Raw genomic sequence first — 15,561 nt, 5'->3', positions numbered from 1 at the left:
TTGAGAATTCAAGAGTTAAAGTATTGATTAAGGGTCTTAGCGTTTCTTAAGATAAGGTGTTAACCCTAGGTTTGGGGGCTGAATGAAAGCTAGAGGGCCTAAATTAAGTAGGGCTAAACTATGGCACTCGTTGAGGTAAGAAGTACAGGACTTGCTAAGGTGAGTGCGATATCTCGCCGAGGAGAGCAATGTGTTTTGGGAAAATTATAAATAGACATCTCGGCCAAAAACTTGAATAAAAAATCACTTTCAAGCATTACAGAGGTGCAGTTTTTAAATTCTCTCTGCTAATATTAGCCTCCATTGACTTAAGGAGCCCCGATTGAGTTAGATTTCACTAAGGTAAATCCTCTAGGACCAATCTACACCTTTTAAGTCTATATTCAATAAATTTAATGTTTGAAATCTTGCCCTAGGCTTAGATCTCATATTTGAATTATCAGAGTTTGCTCATCTGAGTCTCAAAAAGAGTTCTAATTGTTTCAATTATTTATATAAAACCTATCTATAATGTGAGTTCATCTAAGGAACTACCGAGTTCCGAGTATAATAGAACTCAAGAGTAAGAAATTAAACCTTTGATGTAATTGAGAATTTAAGTTGATATATGGTATAGTTTGTAACATTTCTTGGGAAATTATTTATGTTGTTTTACTTACTAAAATAATGGGTTGCATCTGAGTTATGAAATATGAATTTAAATGTGACATGTTGATTCTGTGAGACATTATGAAAATGATTTGAGTATGTATATCATGTTTATGTGTTATTTGGAGTATTAATAATTAATAATGTATGTGATGAAATGATGTACATAGTGAATTAGACTGTGTGTGAACTCTAAAATGAGAAATTGCTCTAAAATATTTGCATATATAAATTTATTAATGGAGATGCATGCATAAAGGTGGGAGTTTACTTGTAGGGAAAAATATGAATATTATGAAAATTCATGGTCTACCCTACTAAGATCACCCCTCAGTAGTAATTTATATGAAAATATATGTGCGCACGTGCGCGCGCGCTTAGTTTCACCATTCAGATTGGCAGTATTGGTCAGGCACTTGCTCATGTTCACTACTTGAATTAGCAATGTTAATTAGGCATATCATGACACACTGAAGTTTTAGTAAGGGAAACTATGGTCCAAATTAATTTTTTTAAAGTGGCCAAGGTAGGGTTTAAACCCATATCTTCTCAGCCATTAAAAAGATAGTTAGCTATTAGGCTAACAATTTTTTCAATTATATAATGTAAATCTTTATATACAAACAACCACATATACACATGTAATCCACTATAACTCATGAGCAATCCACTATAACTCTAGTTCACATCAATCAAAGGTCACAGTGAGGTTATAAGGGGATTTGAGCATGCATTATATGATACATGATTTCCTGTGAATTATATGGAATTTAAAAAATGATGTAAATTTTGAGTGATGACTTGTATATGGCTTTAAGCTGAATCTATGTGGGTAGTATTGTAACATTTTAAAAAATGTTTTCATGATTTATTAATCTAATGAAGGGTGATTATATAAATTTAAGTATAATTAAGTTTGAGGATAGTTAGATATGGCTATTAGATTTGGCTTTAGCTTTTGGATTAGGTTTGAAAGTGAATTGGGTCACTTGAACAGGTTTTTTAAAAAAGTGTGAATCAGTTTAAAAACAGAGAAAATGTGATCAAGTGAGTATTTTCTCTGTTAGGGCATCAACTTTTGAGCATTTTATAGGTGTTCAGAGCTTGATTTCAACTAGGTATACCTTCTTTTCCTCTTCTTCTTCTCTTTATATGTTTTGGAAGTAAGACTTAAGGTTGAAAGATGATGATTTTTAGATTTAAGACTATAGGTCCAAATTCATTGGTTTAAATGAAACTAATGAGAGTTGTTTAAGTATTCTACACATAATCATTCATTTTGGATGAATCCTAGACTTCTAAAGTGTAATTTTAGATTGTTGAATATTATATAGTGATTGTTTAAGTTAATAAAAGCTAAATGAAGTTAATAGAAATTAATAAACCCGATGGTTATGCTTAAGTGCAAGAAATTCAAATTTTAGTAATTAAATTATTGATTTATGGAAGTTGAAAAAGTGTTTGTGTAATATTAATGATGATTAGTATGATTAATTATAGATTAATCATTTTATGCACCATTCAAGCTTTGATATAGCTTATAAAAAATTTCTATTGAGGGATAAACCTTTGACCTCTTAAAAATTTAAAGTAATTGAGAAAAAATCTAATTTGTATAGTTGTTTGTCAATTAATTTTTTTTAAATTAAACTGTTTAAAATTTATTGGGTAATTGAAGACCCATTGATGTAAATTTTGGTAATGTGATGGATTATGTGTGTGAAATTGTGTTGGATTGTTGAGAACAATATGCATGTTTATACATATGTGATTAATGATGATGATTGAGAGCATGCCATTATGAAAATAATAAATATGTGATATTTGGTATGTGGAGTATAATGGAGAAAGAATATTGTGTGAATATGATGTGATATGATTAATGTCGTTAAATGGCATGTAAATTGTTAATGTGTGCATGGCATGATCATTTAGGCAGGATTTCGCTTATAAGAAGAGGAGTAGTTGTGTTAAACCCACGTGGTAGTAGTGACTTACTATTGAAATTGAAAGCTTGCCTTGGCACTAACAGTTAAAATTAGGAGGTAGCCATTATCCCATGGTTGATCAGGAACTATTCTACTTATTTTTTGAGGAACTCGAACCTAACTAGTCTCCACTAGTTCATACAGAAACTAGATTAGGGATACGACACCCCATAATTGTTAGTATTGGAAGAAAATGTGAATCACAAGTGAGTAGGTTTGCCCTAGCCAGACAGCTCTTCATGAGTGGAAGGCTGGGTTAGTCCAAGTTGAGGACGTAGCTATTGAATGACCACAGGTTTCATGTCAAAGGTATCGGGAAGGTATAAGGTTGGCATTGATCATGCATTTTATTTTTGACTATATAGTTGTTATTATTGTGGTCCAGCATGTTTTCTATTAGGGGCGCATGGTTATTATTATTGCAACCTCATTTTGTGTATTTTGAAATTATGTGATGATATATGTTTATACCCAATTACATAGTTATTAGTTTTGTGGCTGAGGCTATATTCAAAGTATATGCATATGATGTTTATGAAGTTATTAATTGCCATTTGCATATATAATTAATTGATATGCAATAGTATAGGTTAGATTGATCTTAGTTATTGAGTAGTTATACTCACCCATCTTTTTTAATATTACAGGAACTGACTCATCAGGATAGGATCAAGGAAAACAATCAAAGGCTTAGGATTTCTATCCTAGATTTATATGCCTCATTTATTTAAGAGTTCATGTGTATAATGCATCTTGATAATGCCAACTAGGAGATTGTATATTTTTGCTTGCTTCCATTATTTAATTCTTGATCTAAGTTATGTGTTTTAGGCCTTAGGTTATATGTGAATTAAATATAAAATCTAAATGGGGCCAAAATATTTGTACAAATAAGGAGTGAGTATATTTGCGAATTATGGTGATTTAAATGTGAGATTACATGATTGAGACTCCCCCTATCATTTTTAAGATTAAGAGGTTGAGAGTTGAAATGTGTTGTGCATGTTATTAAAGTGTTATGATGTGTTCCATATGTCTTGTTAAGTCTATTGAGTGTGGGCTAGGGTGGTTGTAAACTTATTATACTTGGTGGCGATTTTAGACACCCTAGTTATGTTTTGAAAGCATAAGTGGGTAAGTTTTCATTTTAGTGTAGAACTTTTGATTGAGAAATAATTTGAATGTAAAACTAGTGTTATTAGTTAAAGCTTGGAGAAACCTTTTTGTAGACACCTAAATCACTTTAATCAGACATCGAATGGAGAAATGAGCCACATCAAAAGTTTAGTTAGAAAATCTGCCTTGCTGTCACGGGTTTCTGCATTTTATGCATCAATATAAATTTGTATGCTGTAGTGTATTATTCCAAAATCACTATTCTTCCTCTTTTGGCCTCAATTTAATGTTATCTTATCTTGTATAATGTCTATGCTTTCTTATATATGTTTTGCTCTAATTTTAGTTTATGAAATGCTTTTATAGCATTTTAAGTTTTAAAAACTTAGGATCCTATTTATATAAATTTTACAAACTTGGTAATTTATTTATGTTAGTCCTATAATTACCTTGATTATGGAGTTAATTATAGATTAATAAGGGAGACTTTACATGTATGACTGTAGGTTACCATTGTGTTATATGTTGATTTAAACATCCTAGTTATTAAGATTTTGTATGGAATCTCACCAGTCACTTTTACCATTTTCAAGAGAAGAAAAAGGCAAGGAAGGAGCGAGATGTTGAGAACAAAACACTAGGGCTTATAATTCTGGCGATTTTTTTGCAATATATTTAAATTAAGATTTTTCCAATAATAGGAAGATGTAGTTTATATTTAAATTATGGTGATTACTTGATATATTATGGCCTAGACTGATTTTAAAGGCCTTAGCTTATCTTTGGATGTGTGAGCGATTCGAGCTAGATTTTAGCTCTATTTCATCTTGTGAGACTTTAATTTATTTAAAAGTATGCTTAGGAATTGTAGTATAATTTATATGATTAAATGTGATTGATTATGATCTGAAACACTTTCATATAAATTGTATTTTATCTAAAATTATTAGGAATGGTTGAAATTGAATGTTGTGAGACAAGCTATCCGCATGGGCAAGTAGAGTACAGGCCTAGGTAAGCAAGTGGCTTCTCACCAAGGCAAGTAAGTACCTATCAGGGGCAAGATGCGTTGTTAGCCATGGTGAGTAGCCAAGGAAGCATCATCTATATGATAAATGTATTCTCTTACTTTAAGTTGTGTATTACATGAGAAGAAATTTAATTGTTATAATTAATAAGTTTATCCATCTTAAAAGCTAGCCTATTCATGATATTGAAGTATTATGTGTGGTGTTGGGTATAGTAATTTGGGTCTTCACACCCAACCTTTACAACCTTGGCATGCAATTCTATTCTTACTTGGCTAAAAACAAAGCATAAATTCCATATACAATTCTTCAAGGCAAAGCTTGAAATTAGCATCGCAGAACTTTGCGAATTGGCCCAAAGGGCAGGAGAAATAGCAAATCAATACCCTGTAAGATTTAAGAGGTTGAAAGACAAGTACAATATACCTCTTCTAGAGGCTGAGGTAGTCAAGCTAGCACAGGTAAGACTCAAAATAGAATTAAGGAAGAACTTATAGGGAATAGAGTTTAAAGATTTCTATAAATTCACTACCAAAATTTGTGGATATAAAGAGTTATTGAAAGAAGAAGATTATCGTGAGTGTATGACTATTGGAACATATTTCGATAAGTTGGATGTGGCTGTGGTAGAGCTAAAAAATGTGAGAGATTGCATATGCTCGACCTTAGTAAGGAAGGCTGTTGCTAAAGCCCTAAAAAGGCCTAATGCAGTACAATACACCTTTAGCACCTCCAAAATTAAGGAAATCTTTGACTTCTTATTGAAAGAGAAATTTATCTCATTACCTATATACCATAAGATTTCATCAAGGGAGAAGTGTAAGGGAAAAGAATATTGCTAGTATCACCATTCGTAGAGCCACAGTACTAACATTTGCTAGGCCTTCAAGAACGTGGTGTAAGGCCGAATCAACAAAGGCATATTAAAATTTTTGGGAAAGGAGGAATCCATGGTATTAAATGAAGACCCATTTTCTACCATTTGACAGGGCGAATCAATAAAGGCATATTGAAATTTTTGGGAAAGGTGGAATCTATAATAGTAAATAAAGACCTATTTTTTACTATTTGCTACTGTCAAATGGTGGATATAGATCATAATAAGCGAAAGGTTAGGAAATACCATGGAAGACAAAAGAAACATAGAAATAGACAGCCCTAAAATGTCTGGATAAGAGGTGAGCAAACAGAAAAGAGACCAGAAAAGGCTAAAGTGGTATGAGACTACCTGAGGGAGCCCTCAGGTAAATTTGATTACTTTTTAAAATACTCAACCCTACCTGGCATGACAAAACCATTTAGAGGTAGACCTTTAGGCTATGATATGGTCTTAAAATGGCAACCTATGGAGAGCTCGAAGAAAGCCAAGGTAGTATGGGATAGCCTAGGAGAGCCCTTATGCAAGTTTGATTACTTCATAAAATACTTAGCCCCACCTATTGCGAGGGAACCATTTAAAGGTAAACCCTTAGGTTGGGATGTGGGTCTAGAGGGACAACCTATGGAAAGATTGAAATTAGAAATAGCTTAGGAACTCACAAAATACTTAGCCCCACTTAACGATGTCCGCCCTAGCAATGAAGAATGTTTTAGAAGGAAGTTGATAGAAAATAAGCATGAGGAAGGAGACAACAAAAAAGAAAATGAGGAACAACAAACAAGAAGGATTTATGTAGGAGAGGTACCTCTAAAACTCTGTTGCGTAGTTTCTTTAATGCTCATTTTGCAATTTAGTAGAACAACAGGAATAAGGGCTCATGATAGTTTCTCACCAGTAGAGATTATCGATACAAATGCAAAACAGGCAAGCTTGTATCAAAATTGTCCTATAAAGCTAAAGGAAGATGATGTACTTGAATCATATAAAGTACATAACATGTTATAACCAGAAGAGCCTGTATCAATAAGAAGGCTCAAGGATTGTGGGCTTGATGGTTCCACCTCCTTTAGAGCAATAGATCGGTGGTTAGCATTGACCGCAATAGCTGGAGTGAAACTATGTGGAGGAGTGTTAAACCCAATTGAGTGTTAAAAATTTTAGAAAGTTGAAAACAATGAGGAAAATAAAGAGATAATATAAATAAAGTACTTACTAAAAACGAGGAGAAGTAAGAAGTCTAGGAAATGTTAGATGTTCCCAGTAGAGAAAAGAAACCCATTTCAGAAGAAAGGAACAATCCAGAAGTAAGAAAAGGAGAATAGAAAGATTAATATGTACTGAGATGGTATCTTAAGGTAGTTTGAGTAGGAAGATAGATTGCCAAGGATGATGGCTTGAACATTTTAGGTAGTATCAATTGAAGTGACCATTATCGAAAGGACGAATAGAGGAGAATGTAAGAAGACATGGCAAAAAAGCTTGAAAGGCAAGGAAAATTAAGAGCACGAAAGAACAAAGAGAATGATTGATGTGGACAGAGAGGTTTATAGGTCTGAGAAGCTTAAGGGAACAAAATAATGCACCAATTCTTATCCAAACATGCCAAATGGCCTATTACAATCAGCCATTAGCACATAGAAGCATTGTTTGGGCTAAAAGTTAAAACACTAGTCCAATGAGAAATTTGAGTTTACAAACATGACTAGCCTGAGAAACATAACTAGGTCCATTTTCAGGAAAGGAAGGGCGTGCCATGCACGAGTATGGTGTAGTCCTTAAAACTCAAGATGTCTAAACATATGAGATCATTAAGAGAATATGGTGTGACATGTCACAAATCTCATGGGTTGTGATAAGTGATCCCTAATATTGTAAACAAGCTCTAAATTTCATGGTGGCAATGGTCTCAACTGAATAATTATAAAAGGAATAAAAGGTCACAAAAGAAAGGAGGGACAATCAATTAACAATATCTACTAATGCTTTTAGTATTTTATCTTGTATTCCCAAATAGTTTCTAAAATCATTTCCAGCTTCTGTAATCTTTACAATTCTATATTTTTGCATTCTTATTATCAAAACACTTGTTTATTTCAATATCTTTGCATCTTCACATTTAAGTAAACTGTGACAAGAGAGTTCGAGAACCTATTATTATTTTTTGAGACTTAGCATTTCTAGCATGCTTGGTATTTATTGTTATTTGTGAAAAACAACAATAATAACATTTTATAAACTTATTTTTTTACAATAAAATTATAAATTTTTGAAAAAAATCTTACAGACTTAATCATTACTCCTTCCGATCCAAAATATAAGCATTTTCTCTTGAATAATTTTGGTTCAAAATATAAGCAACTTAGTACATGTAAATTTTTTTTTTCCCTTTTTCCCTTGTATTTATTAACTTAGATATTTATGTAAATGTATCTTTCATTCATTACAAAGTGCATTAATAATTGAAACTAGGAGTAAAAATAAAAAAATAATATATATTTTTATGGCAATGAGGACTTTATTGAGACATGGAATTTTTTCAAAAATTGTTTATATTTTGGATAGGAGAAAATATGCTACAATATCATTTTAATTCTTTTTTCACTTAAAGGTAATATCGTAAAAGTATAAATAATGAAATATTATCTTTCTCAAATTGTTTTATATATATATATATATATATATTAAAACAATATATTTTTTAAAATTATTTCACTCCTTCCATCAAAAAATATAAGATATTTTTTATGGTTGGATATTAAAAAAATGTAAGATATTTTTAATTTTTTAATGTATAATTATTAATTTTTTTAAAGTGTTCATATTAAATAAATCACTTTATATTTTAAAGTGAAATATTTTATTAAATAATAATAAATATAAAAAATAATTAATTTAAAAATAAATAATTATTTGATTAAGAGATAAAATTTAATTAAAAATATTTAATGGAACGTAGCCACCATTCCTTGTGTGACTGACATTTGCCCCCCTCCTGCAATCAGCAGCAGCAACCGCCAACAGGGGCTGATTTAACTTCCCCCGAGCCAGTTACTACGTGCTTTCGTGGTTTACTCCAGTGATTGTAAACTTCGTGAAACGAGCTCGACCACTGACTGGCATTTAAAAAAAAAAAAAAGAGAACTGCCCTTTGAGACCAATGATAACAATCAACAAGTGTTGGAATAGAAATGGAATGAGAGGCTGTGGGTGGGTCGCTGCCTTATCCCAACTGTTCGCTCAAAAAGAGTTGAGCGGTTGGCGCGAGGAGACGCACTTTGGAAGTCGAGCCCCGAAGGAATGGCAAGGCTTGTCTCCCTCCAGCAGAACCAGTTACCTTTCTCCCCCTTGGCCTCCTCTCTTTCTGATTTCAGCGGAACCAGACTTCACTCCCAATTCCAGGTTCTTCACCTTACCTTCAATCATCATTCTTCATGGATCCCCAGTGATAACTCCCCCCATGCTCGTTTTCTGATAATAGTTGAGAAGGAAAGCATGGCAACCAAAAGGGGGATTCTACGTCTCGGCGTCAAGCAACAAGAAAATCCTTATAATGGGAGGCACTCGCTTTATTGGTGTGTTTTTGTCTAGGCTTCTTGTCAAGGAGGGTCACCAGGTATTACTTATCCATTACATCTCCACATTGTTTAGCTTCCTAACGGTGACAATCTGCAAGTCGATCTTCATAAATCTGGCAGGTGACTTTGTTTACCAGAGGAAAAGCTCCCATTACTCAACAATTGCCTGGTGAATCAGACGCTGATTATTCTGATTTTTCTTCCAAGGTATGCATTTGTTGTTGAGCTTGGTTCATCTCATATTCGGACCATTCACTGCTCATGATAATTTTGGTTTGGCTAGATCCTGCACTTGAAAGGAGACAGACAGGACTTTGAGTTCGTGAAGTCCAGTCTATCGGCACAGGGGTTCGATGTTGTTTATGACATAAATGGTGCGCACAGCCTTACTTCCTCTCACCTTTTGCGTCTAACATCCTTCACATTTTTCAATATAGTTGATCCTATTTCTTTGCATGTCTCACGCTTCGGCTTCGCATAATGATTGATTGATATATGTTCCAGGACGAGAGGCAAATGAAGTAGAGCCCATAATCGAAGCTTTGCCAAATTTGGAGCAGTAATCACTACTAGTCTTTTTCAGTATTCTCGAATCAAAGTCAGCAATAGACACGGCTTGTCATTCGTTTGTTCATTAATCAGTCACCTAGTTAGTTCATTTTGACGACAAATTCAGTCAGGCTAAATAATTCTGAAATTTCAGAAGTCGTCCTTTCCACGGAAATGCCATCCACAATTTGAAATCGTAGATGGTTAAATAATATAATAAAGCAATCATTTGTGACGGTGATTGTGTGCAAGTTTTCTCCAGTTCTCTTCTCATAAAGAGGAAAGTTTGAAGTCTTAAAGTAAAAGCTATATATGATCTGTTTGTTACCTTCTGGTTTCCAGTTGCTCATGTATGTGCCTATTGAAATTTGTTATCAATGAATGAAAATGGTGGGTTAAGATGGTGGTCGTTAGATATGCAGATGAAGTTCATCTGGCAGAAGAGTAACTTCTATACTTGCTCGATTTTTGTTATAGGTTTTGTATCTTTTTTTTTATTTTACGCCCCTATACTTTTTTCTGTTTGCACCTTAGGTCCTCCATTAGCAGTGTTACAAAGATTTAAGGTGCAGATAGAGAAAAGTGTAAAGAGTTGGAATACTAAAAAATAGTATAGGGATTTATAATAAAACTCAAGCAAAGCATAAGGATTTAAAATTATATTTTTCAAAAAAAAAAAAAAAACTGCAAGGGTAGCGTCATTCAGAATCTGTATGATTGTTGATGCTTCGATGGATCGTATTATGATTAATTTTGGGATCTAAATTGTAGGTACATATACTGCTCCTCTGCCGGTGTCTATCTCAAATCTGATTTATTGCCTCATTGTGAGGTGAGTAAGAAGATTTTGGCAGGCTTTTATTACTGTGTTTTCCGATGCTACTTGTAAGATACAATTGTGTTAAGCATCAAACTTACAACAAAATCCATGGAACCAAACAATCACATCTTGACGAAGTCAGTTACCTTAATGGTTTCCTTTCACAATAAACTATTGTAATGCTAGAAGATAATATAAGACTTAAAAATGATCTTGTGACTTTGTGGCATGACATGATGATGCTAGTTCCTATCAGTGAACTATACAATTTGAGAACTTAATTTAATCATGGGTAAACATGTTGGTGGGGGATGGGGTGGGGTGGTAGACTGATGCAGTAGATCCAAAGAGCAGACACAAGGGGAAGCTAGAGACAGAGAGCTTGCTGGAATCAAAGGGCGTGAATTGGACATCAATAAGGCCAGTGTATATCTATGGACCCTTGAACTACAACCCTGTTGAAGAGTGGTTCTTCCACCGTTTGAAAGCCGGTCGCCCCATTCCCATTCCCAGCTCTGGCATCCAGATTACCCAACTCGGACATGTTAAGGTATCCAAAAGTAGTCCCAGCATCTGAAGATTACTACATCCCGCATAACTGCTCTTATTTTCTAGCTACTGCCTACTGGGAATGGGAATTAAATTGACGTGATATTTTTGTTATTGATAAAGTACGGTTCAATTATGACAGGATTTGGCAAAGGCCTTTATTAAGGTTCTTGCTAATGATAAGGCCAGCAGGCAAGTATTCAACATCTCAGGAGACAAATATGTCACTTTCGATGGTTTAGCAAAAGCATGTGCCAAGGTAAGCAGTTCATGTCAGTAAAATGATACGGATTCCTTAATCTGGCCATTTTTTTAACCAACATAGTTGTTTTCTGCCCTTTTTTCTTCTTATGGGCATCGTGCAGGCTGGTGGGTTCCCAGAGCCAGAGATCATTCACTACAATCCCAAAGCCTATGATTTTGGGAAGAAGAAGGCATTTCCCTTTCGCGACCAGGTGATAAGGGCAGTGGCATGATTGTTAGTTGATGGCTTATAGATAAATAAATGGGAACAATATCAGATGCAAGGGACTTTGAATTATGATGAATTGTGTTGATTAATTGGTGACTTTGTAAATTACATGCAGCATTTCTTTGCATCCATAGAGAAGGCAAAGAGCGTGCTGGGGTGGGAGCCAGAATTTGGGCTAGTAGAAGGTCTTGCAGATTCCTACAACCTGGACTTTGGTAGAGGAACTTACCGAAAAGAGGCTGATTTCTCAACTGATGATATGATTCTGGGCAAGAGCCTTGTTACTGCTTGATGCCCCTGTTTCACTCCAACAAGATTGCAGTAGTTTAAAGCACCATGTCCCAGCCCAAACAGGTCCTCAGTCTTTTATTTTGTCAGCTCGGTTTCCTACATTCGTGAAAATTATCACACTAATTGGGCCCCATAGAAGATCCAACAGAGCCCAATTTTACTTTTCTTTTCCACTGGCCTCAGCACCCATGTATGAAAGGCTCACTATTTTAGAGTCTTCGCATATCCATTTACTTAGACTGGCCTGGTTTCAAGGAAAGTTTCATCTAAAACATTAAAATGGTTACTTGGACTCTTCCGTTCCAATGGCAACGGCCATTCCGGCTTTTAATGAGAATGTTGTCATTTTCCTGTCAAAAACAAATTGAAGAAGATTCTGGAAATGGATGAATTGACTGATATACCCTTCTTGTAAGGGTGAAACCTGACGCAAGAAGATAATGAACGTCGATTAGAGGATTTTGGAGATCTTGGGTCTTCGTGATCCTCATCCATACGATTTTTTTGACCAGGTGGTGGCTCATCCATACTTGACCACCATATTTTTGCTGCGTTGATGATTTAAAAAACATTCTGTAATTTTGGCCCAAAAAAAATTCGTGATGACAAAATTAAAATCATTCGTTAATAATTTGAAAAATATTATTTATCATAAGGATATGAAAATTTTGCACGTGTTGAAAAAATAAAAAATGAACACTTTACAATTTTCAATTAAAATATTTTATCATTAAAAAGTGCAATAAAGAATCTATTAATATGTTTTTATATAGGGAATATTATAGTTATTTGGTATTACTCATTCCAATACTTACCTTGTTCGTTTGGATTATTATTTTCATCCCCATTGCTTAAAAATAATTTATGAAACAAGGAGGGCCTTAGATTAGATATAGGTTTCCAAACTTAAATAAAAAAAAAAAGTGTTCTAATATAAATTCTGATGCCAAAAGGGGAAAAAAAAACGAAAACAAGGAAAGAATAAATCGGTTGATATGGGAATCGGAGAGGCAGAGAGAATAAAGAAAACGTAGCTTTGGCTTTCCCTATTCATTCCTTGTAGTGCTGGAGAAAGATTTTGCTATTTACCAGCACTCAACTAGGAAGTTTCCTGAATTTAAGGACGCCAAACAATCAATTCGTGATCTCTCCCGGTGAGGAAAAGGAAAAATACTGCCGCCTGCCGCGAGAAGCTTCGCCAGCAGATTAACATGTTAACCAAGTTATCTGGCACCCAAACTGTCCACATCATTATCCGTTTAGCATTAGTACTATGGTCGGTTCCCTCTTCGAGCGGAATTGCATTATCCTCAAACATTCAAAGAAATGTACCATAAAATATGTTAAATTTCTTTTCATTATCCTCACTATTAGTAACCAACTCTCGGGGGTTAAAGGCTGGCCCCGCTGCTTGGTCAGACGAGGAATGAGTCCAGCGTCAATCACGCGGTCCAAAGAACTTAAACGTAGCGCCACGTCGCGCTTCCGGGGCCTCTACACGTGCCCACCAAAGTCGGTCGTGGCTACCCAATGGACACGCAACGGATTTCATGGACCCCACCTAATTTAAAATAGTCACAAGTCTGAAACAAACGCGATTTGAGTGGCTCCTTCCTTGAGTGCCAAAGCAGGAATCAGCGTAATTCATCACTCCCCTGACCCTGAGACATGTACCCAAAAAGTAACGGCCGTCTTGTAGCATGCCACGTGTCTGGAAACAGTGGCGTGGCCACTCTCCGGTGACCTTCACTTGGAATTTTCAATTTATTTTATGGTGGTGGTGCTTTGTTAATTATGCAGGGCCAATCGGTGATATCTGGTCGGTGCAAGCGAATCAGCCTACCTGTATTTTACATCCCTCTTTACCACTTCTTTTTCTTTCTGGAGTTAATACATCTAATTTCAATTGAACAGAAAAGTCGCTTGTCCAGTTTTTCTGGTTCAATAAAAATTAAAACCCATATTCTTGTCTGTATTTATTTTGCTGTCATTGACTCTGCATGGTAAATATTGTCATATACGATATCGTGTGTCTCTTGTTCGGGGACAAGGGCTCTGCATATGTATTATTCCCTGTTGTTATCCAGTATTTTATTCATTTTAGACAATTTTTAATTAAATTAAAAAATGTTGTCACGTGAACTTATATGTCCAAAAATATCAAAGTTCAAAATCTCGATTCAAGTCACAAAAACACTGTTAAAATTACGGAAATTAATTTTTTTTTATATTTAAATTTGAAACAATACATTATAAACTAAGCTAGCTTTATCTTCAAGAGAATGTCTGATACATAGGATGAGTATACTTAAACTTCAAAGTCAAACAAATGAGGGTCCGTTTGAATTTCAGTTGGGTATAATAGATTGTGAAAATAATTGATTAAGTGGTAGATTTTAATCATAATTAATTATATTATAACGTAATTTGTTTGGATATTGTTTTTTTAAAATTAATTTTAACTTAATATATGTTAGCAACTTTTTTAAAAATTTAAAATTTAAATTTTAAAAAGAAAAAAAAAAAGAGAAGAGAAGGGAGTTTGATTTTTTTTTTTAATAAAATCTTGTGCTTTTTTATAATTTTTTTGGACCTTTTTATGTAATTTCTCCAATACTTTTTTATCATCTTTTTCGAAAAAGCTCAAAATATTAGCTTTTCAAAAAAAATTGATTTTAAGGGTTGAAATCGATTTTTTGTTTTTTCAGATGTTTGACTAATAAACTAAATAATTGATTTTTTTGAGAATAAAATCGATTAAAAACATATCCAAACGGGCGCTGAATTGTTTCCACTGCATGCCTTCATGCTTATTGTTTTCTAAATCACATTGTTCATCTACCAATCGTGTTAGAGAGACACAGAGTTTTAAATATGAATAAAGGATTTTTAGACTCCTTTATTTTAATTTATACGAATACAAAAATGTAAGGATAATGGAAAAAATATTGTTTGATTATTGAAACTAAGTTTCAGAACTACAAGGAATTAAAATAAAAATTAAATTCTAAATACAAGGTAAAAGATAATTTGAGTAACCAAGTGTTTGGATGAATTGTTGGTTGTTCGTTGTTATTTTCTTTCTCCATCGAAGCTCTATTTATAATGCTAGTTTAAGGTTGTTGTGTTCACAAAACAAAGAGCCTAGTTGCATAGTTGCTCTTTTTGGGGACGATCTCATGAGATTCAAGACACATTCAAGTAATGACCCACATTCAAACAACGATTTTTTTGACCCATCTCTTTTGATCTTAACAGTTATATTTCTTTTATGATTTATCCCTTACTTAGTGTGGGAGGTACCTTTTTAAATGAATAGAATCTTGTTTTAGTAGATAGATTATTGGGCCTGACATTTTCTCTTATATATTTTTGAGTTATAATTTAATGTAGGGACGGATCCATGTTTGCTATAGCGGGGGCAATTGCCCTCACAATCCAAGAAAAAATTATTTAAAATGGTTTAGGTTATATTTTTTTGTTCCCTCAAAAAAAATTTAATTTCCCCCTCACTTTAAAAGAATTTTATTTATTGCCTTATAAAATTTTACTCATGCCATTAAAAAATTTATTGTCTAAAACTATAATATATATATATATATATATATATATATAACTTTGAATAGCAATAGTTTTATGATGGAA

General features: G+C 33.8%; 1 protein-coding gene across 1 annotated transcript; it reads left to right on the top strand.

Moving 5' to 3' along the window:
• Window positions 1–8,847: 8,847 nt before the first annotated feature.
• Window positions 8,848–12,208, top strand: LOC129304378 (chloroplast stem-loop binding protein of 41 kDa b, chloroplastic). The gene is made up of 10 exons (XM_054944004.1): window positions 8,848–9,059; window positions 9,139–9,273; window positions 9,356–9,442; window positions 9,519–9,609; window positions 9,740–9,794; window positions 10,556–10,616; window positions 10,933–11,154; window positions 11,296–11,412; window positions 11,519–11,608; window positions 11,741–12,208. Exons 1-10 carry the CDS (start codon window positions 8,958–8,960, stop codon window positions 11,915–11,917), a joined length of 1,137 nt encoding a protein of 378 aa, XP_054799979.1. The 5' UTR covers window positions 8,848–8,957; the 3' UTR covers window positions 11,918–12,208.
• Window positions 12,209–15,561: the final 3,353 nt, after the last annotated feature.

This window comes from Prosopis cineraria, unplaced genomic scaffold (assembly GCF_029017545.1).
Source record: "Prosopis cineraria cultivar Desert tree isolate PC_DT_omini unplaced genomic scaffold, ASM2901754v1 PC3, whole genome shotgun sequence".
Classification (NCBI taxonomy): domain Eukaryota; kingdom Viridiplantae; phylum Streptophyta; class Magnoliopsida; order Fabales; family Fabaceae; genus Prosopis; species Prosopis cineraria.
This window is presented reverse-complemented; position numbering and strand designations above follow the sequence as displayed.